The 13,713-nt window shown below is 38.7% G+C and overlaps 1 protein-coding gene across 1 annotated transcript in view; it reads left to right on the top strand.

Moving 5' to 3' along the window:
- Window positions 1-8,479: 8,479 nt before the first annotated feature.
- The window catches only part of LOC117499864 (transcription factor COE3), a 66,857-nt gene continuing 61,623 nt past the window's right edge, over window positions 8,480-13,713 (top strand). The window contains 5 exon segments of the mRNA XM_034152517.1: window positions 8,480-9,201; window positions 9,488-9,644; window positions 9,925-9,988; window positions 10,280-10,335; window positions 12,183-12,256. Coding sequence (XP_034008408.1) covers window positions 9,074-9,201; window positions 9,488-9,644; window positions 9,925-9,988; window positions 10,280-10,335; window positions 12,183-12,256 — 479 coding nt within the window. The 5' untranslated portion in view covers window positions 8,480-9,073.

The raw sequence follows: 13,713 nt of genomic DNA on the forward strand, positions 1-13,713 counted from the left end.
AAAATTATCCTTGCGGCTTTCCACAACTGAGGGTAGTCAGAGACCTGGCTTGGAAGGCAAACCTTTGTCTCTGAGTTTATTTCCCCCAAGAGTGGACATCTTCAGTGTGGTCATTCAGTGTAGTTAAACCTCACATTGATGCACACAAGCAATCATTGTAAATACTACACTGTCCTTTACTTTGTGCTATTTCTCTATCACTTTAACCTCTTTTGTAAGGCTCTATGCCTATATATGTTAGATATAGTTTATGTTCATGCAGGGTCTGTCATTGTTCAGTGTGCAAATGTGAGCACTAGATGGCACTATGGCACTTATTATTCAATGCCAATAGATAATTTCCATTTTGGAGGGTAAGTGTGTGCTGCTGACACGAGTGATGATCACAAACTGCTTGTTTTCCCTGAGCTGATGTTGATATTATCATGAAGCACTCAGTGGCCACTGACATTTATTAATGAACAGTTTTGACCTTTTAATAACAAAGCAATTGTTTGGATTTTATTGCAGAAGTTTCCAGTGAAATATATATCAAGAATACTGAATTAGAGTGTAGAACACTGAAGTTTTCAGTTTATCTGGAAGTCTAACTTGACAGATTCAGAGATATATATATATTTTTTAAAGGCTCAAGTGAACATCAAACAAAATGCTCTCCCAAATCAATGAAAACAGAGAAGAATCACATTGAGGGGATATATTAGATGTGAATCCTTGCAGCGATGATGTCCTTGTAACAGATCATATTGTAAATAAGATGGGTTAAATTGCACTTGTAGCTTCCCTTCAAACAGTCAGGCTATTCTCTCGGGGGGGACAAGAGAGTGCTGCACACTCTTCCTCTAATAACGCAAGACAATGAGATCCCGGCTCATAACATAGGCCTCCACTATATAGAACAAGTATTGGGGGCTTAGCAGCTAATAAAGTGGCAAGTCTTCAAATCCATGTCAGAAGAGGAGAGTGCCACAGGGACCTTTCATAACACGTGTATGTGCAGGTTCAACTGCAGTGTAAAGGTTACGCATCCACATTGCACTGATCTAACCTGATGAGTTGCCTTAAGCCCCACAAATTTCAAGGCTGTGTTTCTTATTTAAAGAAGTGGAACTGAATAATTCCCTCACCTTCTACAACAAGACAGGAGTGTGGAATGAATGTTTGACACGCAATACAAAATCTTCTGTGTGTCCTCTACTCAATTAAGTGCACATGAAGCGGTGACAATATTTAAATCCTATGTTGTTTCATATCTGATAAGCTTGTTTTACCACGTATTATGTATGTAGGGTAATTTAATTTTCCCAAATAAGCAAAAATTATAATTCACATCAATTTTGTTAATTGAATCATGCTGCCCTTTGAGTTCACCAAACACAGCCTCAGTAATTAGCCTTGATTGCCTGGTCTGCGTTTCATAAATGGTCTCTCCCGCTTTCTCTCTAGTGAACCTGTCCTTCACTGGAGCACAGACACTCCTCCAGCATTTCCACCCACTTTGTTTGTGAGTCTTTGATCCACAGTATTCCAGTTAAAGTTACACCCATGTGCTGCAAGTTGAAACTTTCAGCATTGTTGCTCAGGGGAACCTTATACCCGTGGCGCCTTCTGCTTTTGTCCTTCCCTTTAGCAACAGAACTCTCCTATGGTCCCGGACAAAAGACTACTCACGACACCATTTTATGATCTCTGTGATGATACCGTTTCCTTCTCCTGCTCGCATGTTACCTTCTTCTGCTCATCTAAGCCAAAATGATAATGTATTAAAAAAAACATCATTAGGCGGTTTACCCTTGAGACAATTGTTGATTTGGAGAAAAAGATGATGACAAAGAAAATCCTTTATGCCTAAGATTTTTTTATTATTTTACTGCCAACAAGAAAACTAATTTAAATCAGTACCTTTTTTATATGCTGCACAATAACATAAAAATATAAGAACAGATGCCACCAAGTTGATAATTGAATAATAAAAAACAAAACTCTAATTTGTGCTTTTTGTTTTTCAATTAAATTGATGTGCACTATCAGCCGGACTGCCCTCATAATGCTCATTGTGTTCAGTGGATGAATGTGTTTGTGTGCACTTATTCATAACTTGCATTTAAATGAGCATGTATGGTAGTATGTACTAGAATTACACATGCATGTTAAGCCTAATTGAAGCAACAATTATAACCATTTTCTACAACAACATTATAATCTGGTGTGGAGAACACTTAAAGACAACAACAACACATAGAGTGTATTAAAGTAGAGTGTAAAGTGCTGCAATGTCTTGCCTCTCCAGTCTGTCTAATCACTATGTGAGTGAAACATTCATGGTACACTAGATCAGTTCAATATTTAATTTCTCAACAAAGACTACATGATGGAACAGATGCTCAAACTTTGTATGTTTCTCAGGAGAGCAAAACTCACTTTCGCTGAAGCTATTGAGCACAGAGATTGTGATTGTGTACAAGCTTTGTGTTGACTTCTCCGGGCTCTTCACCTATGCACTAAACGTACAGTCATGGATAAAAAGATGTTCAAACATGCTAAGCGTGCATAGTGAGTCAGTTCTCAAACCACGGACTGAATACATCAATTGTTTACATCCAGGGGCACTGAAAACTCATGTGTGGAACCGCATTAGTGATGCACCAAGGCTGGCCTTTGCCTCCATGTCACATTTCAAGTGAAAATTTGACTTGGCATGTTTACATAGGATTTCTTCATCTCCCTTTTAAACCCCTATGGGCAAACTGAAGGTGAGGGGAACTAAGATTATTATCCCCCGTTTCTCTGAGGAGCTTTTCTTTATGCACACCCTCGCAGATGTCGACATTTGGTTAGGCGGTGTACATAGAAGCCCCAGATTATCTAGCGCTTCAGGAAGTCTGTTTAGCTAAAGTTAGGAGTGGTTACTTTCCTGCACCTTCCTAATTTACCCTTGTGCTTTGTAACCTGGAGACCCCCGTGCTTAGTCATACATCTGTGGTAAAGAGTGAGAAAATTATTAGTGATTGAATATTGCTGTCTATTAAAAAACCATAGGTGTACTTGTAATGATGTTCATATCAATAGGCTCCACTTGCAGACCTAGTCGCTGAAAGCGTAGCAGATGGTGTACTATATGTCATAATGCTATAAAATCCAACAGGAATTGACAATTGAAATCCCACCCTGGAGTTTGCCTCTTTTAGCTTTGGCATAATCTTCTCAGGATTTCAATTGCAAAGTCAAAGAGAATAGTCTAGCACACGGGGACTAGTTATCTGGGGCAAATGCGGTCTAAGGTTGACAATGCAAAGGCTATGTTTATGTGCATCACACTTACTATACTGAATGTTTCCCAGAGTGCAAGAACATCCTCCCCTGAATTCTATTCCTCTTCCCACGTCCCAGTGCTGCCGTGGAAAGTAGGCCAAGTGAGCACCAGGGCGTTGCTTTTTTAAGATGATCAGTTTGTCAGTGTGTTTTTGTGTGTGCTCAGGACGGCTATTCATGTGGCTTGACTCTGTAGAACAAAGACCAGCATTATACAATTTGCAGCACTTCCAATAGCAAGGAAAAGGGAGAGGTTGGAAAATAGGGACAGGACAAGTGTGGATGAAACAAAGACAGAAACTGGCTTGTACTCTAATTCATTTACTTCCTCTTTTCCACCTCTTTGTTGCAGCAAAAAGGTCCCTTGCCAGTAACACTCCTCTGCAGGATCATACTGTACTCTAGCTGGCATGGATTATTTTTAGCTATTGCTGTGCAGCTTTCACCTTGACTCTCACCATCTTGACATCATAATTAACATTTCTGTTAATAGTAACACAGTCCAATATTAATAGAGATCTCTGACAAAAGTCAAAATTCAGATGTATAGTGATAATGAATTGCATCACTCATATTAAAGAGACCTTGCCAATCACATTTGTTTTATCACCTTAAGGATGGCAATTCCTTTAGGAGTAAATTAGAGGTGCTGATGCAACATGTAGAAAATATGCATTTTGACATGAGTGACTTGAGAATTATGGGACTCCTGCAGGTGGGGCAGTATCACTGGAAGTTGGCAGTAGCTCCATCATAGGGGTCAACAGGCAAATTAAGTTCTCTTGAGTATTGAGGGAAAGGCTGTTGCCTGTGTGGTCATGCACATGGGCTCTAAAAAAAAAAACAAGAAAAAAAAAACAAGGTTAAAGCTGATGCCTCCCGTTTTGGAGGCCACATTGCCCGATGCAACATGTGCACATATCATACTTACTGATGAGAATTGTAAATGACCTTAAAGTCAAATTTTTGCAACCGTTTTTCTGAGTGCACTCCGTTTGGTATTAGAGTGCTTATATTAAAAGTTAATATGTTCCGATTTAGGGCTGAATAATCACATTTACCTCACTTCCATCAATGCCACTGAGAAATGTGAGGCGGCGTGATAAGTTTTTTTTTTTAAATAAAGAATTTTAGACAGGCCTATAAAAGCTGTGATGGACACAATCAAGACGTGGCTGCATAAGAGCGAAGGTATGCTGGATATTTGGTCATGTGTATTTTGGTCTAAATTTCCAGGGGATATTTTAGATGTTAATAGCCCTGAAGTGGTCTCGGTTTCTTATTTAATTTCTCTCGCCTTCTTTAAATGTAATTCGCCCACAGACTGCGCCGCGAGGCTCTAAACCGCGCTGAAACTCTCTCATCATTTCCACAGCAGAATGGAAATGCAAATTGTTCGCACGGGCAATGCCCTTGACAGAACTCACCACTGCACACAATTAACATGAACACTCTGACAGAAGTTAGTGACGAAATGTGAGGTCACACCAGATAATGTGCTTGTGTTTATTTGAAAAGTCCTACAATATCAAAAAGAAACACACGTGGAATGTAAAGCCAACTCTAAATAATATTTATAATAATAATTAGCGTTTAAAAAATGTCAATTTATCTTAACGTGACAATTCAAATGTTAGACATGTAAACAATAATGCGCTGTCTTCTTCTTAGTCTTTAGCTGTATACATACGCTTTTTATTTAATTTAAATCGTCAGTCTTGTGTTTTTTATTTATTTATAATTAACTCGGTTAAGTATTTTTTATTTTTTATAGTTTGTCCTTCCCATAAACAACAATATTTTGGCCGCTACTGGGGCCGGGGAGGGGGTGTTAGATAAACCTATGTTGAGATTTAGCTATCTTGTCACTGAGGAACACAGCTGCCTCATATCGACACAATGATCTCAAGTGTAACCAACGAGGGGCGCTGTCCGTCTATCAGCTATTACTGCCTGACACGAACAGCCTACATGATTGATCTCATCACTCTTGGCCATTTGTGTTTTACCCCTATAATTAAAAAATAACGTTCAAACTGTATTTTAATTTGATATTTGAATATGTCATATCAAGTGTCGCGCGTCCGTTTATTAGGCCTATAACGTTAATAGCTTCTGGAAACAAAGTTTGCAAGGTGTCTGTCATTGTAATGAGGTATTAAGCATTTTATTAATTTAAATTGAAAAAAATCTAATATATATAAATATTGTCTGTTTTCCACCACTTTTGAGAAAAAATCTCAAATCACAGATATAAAAGTTGACCCTTTAAAATAGCTACAAGTGATATGATTATTTAAACAAAGACAGTACACCTCATTAAAGAACATTTGAGATTTTCTTTGCGCGGCATGTAACATATGGCTACACCTAAATAAACAAATAAATTATTTAATATATCTTAAAGTTTAACTAAACAACATAGTATTCGTCTAAACAATGGAATAATATTGAGTTGCTGTAAACAATAAGTGGGCTGACTGCCTATTTGTTCCATATGGAGTTTGGAGTGATGCGTAACTGTAGGCGTATTTGATTAATATTTAATCGGAATAAGATCACTTTAAAACAACCTCTGTGATAAAGCCGTGAGCGAACTTGCTTGGTGCGTGCTAATAAGATTTCTTTCTTCCTCCTTTTTTGCCAATCATTTCATTAGGAAACAATGCAGGTGAGCGTGATGAAAGTGTTGTCCCAATAAAGTGCATGGATGGACAGCTGGGCAGCGGCCGGCTGATTGACTTTGCCTTGACATCTGGGAGGCCCGCTGGCCCCTGGCACGCGTATCGGCTGATGTCGCCATTTACATGCAAATTTAAGGAGATCATGAGGGCCTCGCCCCGTAAATTCACACAAAAAAGAAGACGTCACCCTCAATACGGAGGAAGCTCGTCCCGGCGAGACGGGAGGTCTTCGGAGTCACCGTGTACATTTTTATTGGGAGCCACGCGTCCCGGGGACTTAAGTTTTATATCAATGGTCCAGCCTAAATCTTTAGGGGTTCATCTATTGTGCCCACTGAATAGAAGAAAGAGATAACAACCCCCCGTGTCATCAAGCGGTCATTTTAAACGAGCATTCAGCCTGGTTCAATGCGGCCAAGATGCAGAGATGAGGCAAACAGTTTGCACTTGTTTCCCTGCTCCTCACCCCCCACTTACCTCAGGAGTGTAGTTAGGAAGCAAGCTTTTTTTTTGTGAAAAATTAGAAAATGTGACTATGATCCTCTAATGCACGCCTGTGCAAAGTTGTCATGCATGCAGCCACTAAAATAAACGGGGATCAACATTTTCTTTTATTTTGATGCTAACATTTCACCTAATGATGGAGAGCGCATTTTCCACGGTGTAAGCCCACCACGCAGATGATCCCACAGAATGAGCTGAGACGGATTCAGGCTCCGCGCCTCAGTGTGTGGAGCAGCTGACTCCCTCTCTCCACGTCCAGATGGCTCCTGCACACAGATTTGCATTCATTTTCCTCTAATATCTTCTGAAATAGCGGGGCAGCTGCATTTGTTGTCAAATACGGTTTAAAACTCCCTTTCAGGACAGCATCGTTACCTACGTGACGGGTGTGGAGATCCATTTTCTTTCTCCAGTCAACAGTATCAGATCTAAGAGGATTTGTCTCAAAGTCTCCTAATTTGATAATCAGATTTAAATCGCCTTGGTGCGTGTAATCAGGGGTTAAATTATAATAAGCGACTTGAAAATGTGCAGCAAAAAAAGGCAGAGTGAGTTGTGTGCTAACAAGAAATGTGCAATCTCGGTAGAACAGACAAAATATGTACAACATGCGTCTCGGTTTGTTTCATTTAATAGAACAAAAACTTGTTTTTTAAAAGGGCCCCTTTGATATTTTTTTTACCCCCACAAATTAAATCTTGGATTTTTCTTAAATAATAAAAATAGTATAAAATCCACACCCTCATTTTGTGACTGGGCAATTTGGCAATAGATTGTGTAGAGGTGAAAGCAACAGCTTATAATTCACTTATCTTTGGCAGCAGCTATTAACCCTCAGCACCAGCTAGATAGATTGCTCAGGATATAGCACACATCTCTCTTCCTCGCACCCTCCCCTCTCTCCCTCCATCCTCTCCTCCTTTTCACCACTAATGAACCGAATTGCTTGCTTGCCCCTCTCGGACAGAGTCGGACATGTATGGCAGTTGGCTCTTTAAAAATGATTAAGATGTTTCTGATTATTACTGATTTTTCAAGACGTGCATGAAATAAAGAAGACACAGAACCATGGATTTCCTGAACTTTGTTTAATGTCATGAGACACTGTGGCTCTGATTTTTATCCCATAAAAAGTAATCTTCTGTAAATGGCACAGCGGTGGGATTGATTTGTTTTCACATTAATAATATGGATACTAAGGAACTGGGTTTCAAACTTTGTTCATATGTTATTCTTAACGCCATAAATTAAATAAATCCTCTGCTCTGCCATGCAAAACAATTAAAAGTAAATCATCTGTTGTTAAACATTTTCAATGAAAAGTAAATGTAAATTAATACATGTATAATCATGTCTGATTCTGTGAAATCAGTGTTAAATTAATTACATTGTAATTACAGTAAAATAACCCGCAGCATGGAGTTAAAAATGCACAATAGAAATATATCAGTTATATGAAGAAACATGATCTGCTGTTATTGAAATATGATTTATGGCCTGTATTCACGTATCTATTGAGATGCTTTCGATGCATTAGTGAACAAACAATCTCATCAAGTCAATTTGTAATAATCACAAATTTAATCGAATAAATATGTCAAAGACTATTAATTGTAATAATAAAACTAATCACGGAAATTGCAATCATCAGGCCAGCTAGAAATAATAAGCAAGGAATTTCGAGTTATTATCATGTATTATTATTTATATTTTTTCTCATTATGTGTGATGGTTACACCCGGTCGAATTTTCCATATCATTAAAAAAATCAAACTCACCACATATAGGGCCTAAGCAAGAGGAAAAGTGGAGCGAATGAGTGTTCTCGGGCTGCAGCACTATTGGGCTGCACCGTACAGAGGAGCGCCACTGCTTGACAGGAAGCGTCAGAGCTCCATATTTGGGCAAAGCTCCGCCTCTTCAGCGTCATATTCTGACAGCGCCTCTCCCGTGGGTTTAGAGTTTTGGCTCCCGGGAAAGATTTCAGTCCTCGGGGAAAGAGGGCTTAGTTTTGCATGTTCCCATCCATCCTGCACGACGCGAAAGGGCCCCTTATCCACCTCTCCTGTGTACAAGGAACACCTCCACTGGTGATCAGCCTTTGCCTGTGTTTGTCTTGTGGAGAAGCAGCAGCACCTTTTCAGGAGTGGGTTTTTTATTCAACAAGAAGTCCTGAAGGTTTTGGATGCGGTGCTTCAGGGATGTGGGCACTTTGAGAGCAGCATCACCCACAAACATACAACAACTGCCATCGATTTTTCTGTGAATAGCACAAAAAAAAGAAAAAGAAAAAACATAGAGGAACAATAGCAACAAAAAAAAATCTTGTCTGTTGAACAATTCACTTTTGCAGTCTGTGGATACCGCTCTAACTAAGTACAGCACTTTGAGAATTGTTCACATCGGACGGACTGAAGAGGGAGGCAAGACCTGTGGACCGGGTTTTCCCTCGCAAGTGTGAATCGGCTCTCGCTACTTATCCTGTGAAAAAAAACCAACCCTAAAGGATAACACGCTTGGAGGTTTATTTCCCTTATTTCGCAGGAGGCTCTTTTTCACGCAAATTGTCCTAAATGTTTGGAATTCAGGAAACTATACCGCGGGGTGGGACGACGATGAAGGAGGAACCGCTCGGACTGAACTCGGTCCGCTCCTGGATGCACACAGCTGGGGTGGTGGATGCAAACACAGCCGCCCAAAGGTACGCATGCCAAAAGCATCTGATTTTTCTCACGCATTCCCTCCTCATCATATCGACCCCTCAATCCCCTGAATACTCTGTATCAATTACGGTCTCCCAATAAATGCCCCCCCTTCGGCTTTCCCTTCTTTCATTACATCAGATTACCCATTATTGTGACAAATCAAGAAATCTCCCCCGTACTCAAGCGTGCTTCTGCATCTCCAATGTTTCCATCAGCTTCTCCATCATAGTATCCCCGGTGTCCGGTGCTTAACCGACATGGTCTCTTGTTTTCTCCCCGCAGCGGTGTCGGCTTGGCACGGGCACATTATGAAAAGCAGCCCCCTTCCAACCTCAGAAAATCCAATTTTTTCCATTTCGTCCTGGCTCTGTATGACAGGCAGGGTCAGCCCGTGGAGATCGAAAGGACAGCTTTTGTGGACTTTGTGGAGAAAGATAAAGTAAGCGTTGTATTTGAGAAAAAATAACCTGCACCCCTGTACATAATCAGCACATGTATCGAAATTATGTTCCCTGAAATGGCAATGGGTTACCAAGGGGAAGTCACATGTTATATTGATTTTTTTAAAACTCAATTTTTTGATGACAGAGAGTCGTTTTAAAAACTAAACCTGTTTCTCTTCTTCTTGCACAGAAAGTATATGCATTTTTGTCAACACAGAGACATGTGGTGGTGATGGGCATGTTCTGTTGATTTTTACAAACTGTTGTCTTCTGCAGGAACCAACCAGTGAAAAAACTAACAATGGGATACATTACAAACTACAGTTATTATACAGCAATGGTGAGTTAAACTGTCTTTATTATTTTGCAAACACTTGCAGATATATCAGACATGAGTTTGTCCTTCAGCATAAAACCACATACAAAAATATTGGTAATAATCATAATAGTAATTATAAATATTACAATATTAATAATAAAAGCAGTATTTATAAATGTACTAACTATCTGAACTGTTGATATTTTTTACGAGATGTTCTTTAACTTTTTTGGGAGAGCTTTCTATTTTTTGTGTTTAAATGCATTGTAATTTTTCAAAACTCACAAGTGGCCTTCTTTTTTGTCTCCCCAGGCGTCAGAGTAGAACAGGATCTTTACATACGGTTAATCGATTCCATGACGAAGCAGGTAAGCTGCTGTTACACTTGTTTCTATACGCATACAGTGCAAAACCTGCTCACATGCTTAGTTCAGTTGTGCAAAACCTTAACATGCCGTGCAAATCTCGTCACCCCTGAGATGCATGCACCACACTGTTTCCAAAAAATAAAAAATAAATAATAAATCTGCATGCAAATTGGAAGTTGTGGCACAAAATAAAATAAAATTACCGGTGTAACAAGAACAGACAGCTTTCATTTTAACTGTTTAGGTTTGGCCATATCATATTGCAAGACTCCAAAGTCAATTTAACTCTGCCTGAGTTAGGCTTCTTTGTAGGCTCACATTAAACATTTAACCACTACAATATGATCTGATTTGACTTTTCGTGCAAAGAGTCAAAGGTGACGCTCTTTACATATATATTTAAAAAAAAGTGTCAAGTATTATAATTATAAATATAAATATTTTTGCAGAGGTGCATTTCACTTATCTTCCTCGCAAACATTTCTGACCCAGAGCCCAACGCGCATAATGCAATAATAATGTCTTAAAGCACATGAAGCCAACGCAAAGATTTGTAAAGTGAACTATAATTTGGGGAATAAAATCAGACATCCTTATTTTAGCTCTCCACCTGGTGTTTTCTTATTAAATGGAGGGTTTAGGTAGAGCCTTCTGAATAGAGCCGTGAAGCCTGGGCCACTGCATGGTCACAGTCTACATTCCTGTGCGAATGATCCGAGTCAATGACGCAGAACAAGCAATTTATGGATTTCTGTTTCTACAGCTGCAAACACCGCCATAAATCAAACCAATATAGATAATCGCCCGGTTCCTAGAATAAAAAAAAGGCAAGGAAAAAAAAACACATCAGGTCAAGTAGAACAGCGTTTAAAAGCGGGAGAGTGATGCGACCTGGTTCAGATATGTCACTTTTTCCAAAGTCAATCTCCCATATTATATCTCTTATGGCCTCACGCGTTGCAGAAAAAAAAATCCTGAAAAATATAAATTGCTTAAATAATAAATAAATGTAAGGCTGTATTTTTACATGTAGCCTATTTATATTATTTAAAAAAACCCGTATTTTGTCAATAATGTGGTGCTTTGCCTGCGTTTGCACTTGGTGCCGGTTCAATACGAGGGAGTGAAGTGTCTATCCTTAGAAATGGAAGAAGGAGGGAGGGATCGAGGGAGGGAGAGAAAAGCGGCAGAACTGATAGCTCCACGCCATCTGTTTCAGCCAATGCTCAAAAATTACTCAACCGTACCGCCAGACACCGCTTTTTATCCACAGAAAGATCATTGTTAGCGGCTCAAAATAAACAACAGATTGCCCATTAACACTTTCCCCCAAATATCCCCAGATTATAAGCATATTGATGACACTTCTATTGGATCTCTCCTTATGAAAATCTCTCTGTCTCTCTGTCTGCCTCTCTGAGCCACAGGATATTATCGAGATTAATAAAAAAATACAATTTAATGTTATTATTATCATCTTAATCATTAGCATTCATTTTGTAATTTTTTTAAAATTATAGCTGCCATTACAAAAATTGTGTTGTTATTTGTATTATTAGTCATAGTTATTTTTGTAATTGTTTAATTTGGTTGATGTCAGTGATGTTTTTATGAAATAATATAATTTATAACACTGATTTTGCTGTGATTATCTTAACTCAATTTGAATTAGCCTTTGCACTCTTCTAATATATTCTGTTGTCCTTAGATCATGTGTATTCATGCCCTGATTTATGTTATGAAGTGAAAAAATATCAAACATGTTAGTGTAATTATTTGTGTGAATTAATGTGTGTTTAAGAGGTGTCTTTGTTTTCACTTTATTTCCATCTCATTTCCTTTCAAAGGCCATAATTTATGAGGGTCAAGACAAGAATCCAGAAATGTGCAGAGTTCTTCTTACCCATGAAATTATGTGCAGGTAAGCATTATTTTTTCTTGTCCATTTTGCAGATCCATGCAAAAAGTAATTCCCTCCCCTTCAATAAGTTTTGACACTCATGATGTGATGCAGCAATCCAGACTGTCCTGTGGTCCTCCAGCAACCACAGAGAGAGCTGCTGTCATTTCTAACTTTGATATGATGTCATTCAACTTTGATATGAATATGAATATGACAGGGAAAATAACTGTCTTTTTCAGTGACTTGAAATTGAGTGTATGATAAACAGTCAGACACAGTCAGGGCATGAGTTATGCTTTTACATTTTTATCCTTAATTTTCTTTTCTAAGACATAATTTAAGCCTGTGTTTTCTGTTAAGTTATGCAGAGGCGTTACATGCCATGTGTAATTTCTTTCCTTCATTTTAGCACAGAGTCAGTTCTCGGTTGATCCCACCTGTCAACAATGATCAGCGAGCCTTTTAGCGTCATTTAACCACGTAAATCTCAACCTCTCATATTGCGCTGCTATTCAGCGGTGTCATTGATACTAAAAGGAAAAACGCCTTTTGTTGTTATTGTTGAGCTCAGCATGAGCTTTGTGAACATTGAATTCGGATACTGTCGGTTAACCTCTCCTTTGTTGCACCGGTGCATTGTTCAAGTTACTGCTTGAGAGCAAGTGCAGCATGAGAGCTGAGAATGATTTGTCTTTTTCCATGCATAAACTCATCACTCACGCTCAATTTATACATGCATCCATCACTTATTTGTGACACGTTGAATATGCTCGTGCTCTAGAGGTAATATTTTTTTGTCAAGAGGAAGTGCGTTTTGCTGCTGAATAAAAAACTACTTTAACTGCTGCCTATTATCAGATAAGAAGATATACATAATAAGAACTAGTATAATAAGAATAATATTTTCATGTCTTAACTTATTATATCTTATTTGTTAGGCATGTCATACATATAGTTTTTAAATTATATTCTTGCTGTAATACACTGCGGCGCCTTAGCTATAAAACACATCTTTATTACTGCTGCTAGAAAGTCATGTAAATCAGACATATTTAAATAATGTGTGGCTGACTGACAGTAGCTTTGCACAAAATCTTTGTTTTTCCTTCAGCACCATATGGAATAAATCAATCTTATTCACATATGTTTATATGTTTTCATTTCAAATGGAAGCTAGGATGATGTATTTGTTTATTTTTGCAGTTTTGATTCAAGTCCCAATCAAAGTAGTAAAAGTCAGCTAGCTATAGGCTTAGGGTGGAGATGGCTGAAACATGTGGTGGAAGATAGATTAGTGCTTTTGAGGCCATAATTGATAAATGCCCTGCAGAAATATTGGTTGAGGGTGGCACCTTGCATCTCCCTCAGAAATAGCAGCTTGGCAATTAGAGGTAAACAAAAGCTGAAGCTGTGAAAAGTGACTCCCCTGCCTCCTGGCCCAATCCCCACTCCCCTCCCCTCCAACACTAAGCCAA

Source organism: Trematomus bernacchii, unplaced genomic scaffold (assembly GCF_902827165.1).
Source record: "Trematomus bernacchii unplaced genomic scaffold, fTreBer1.1, whole genome shotgun sequence".
NCBI classification, from domain to species: Eukaryota; Metazoa; Chordata; class Actinopteri; order Perciformes; family Nototheniidae; genus Trematomus; species Trematomus bernacchii.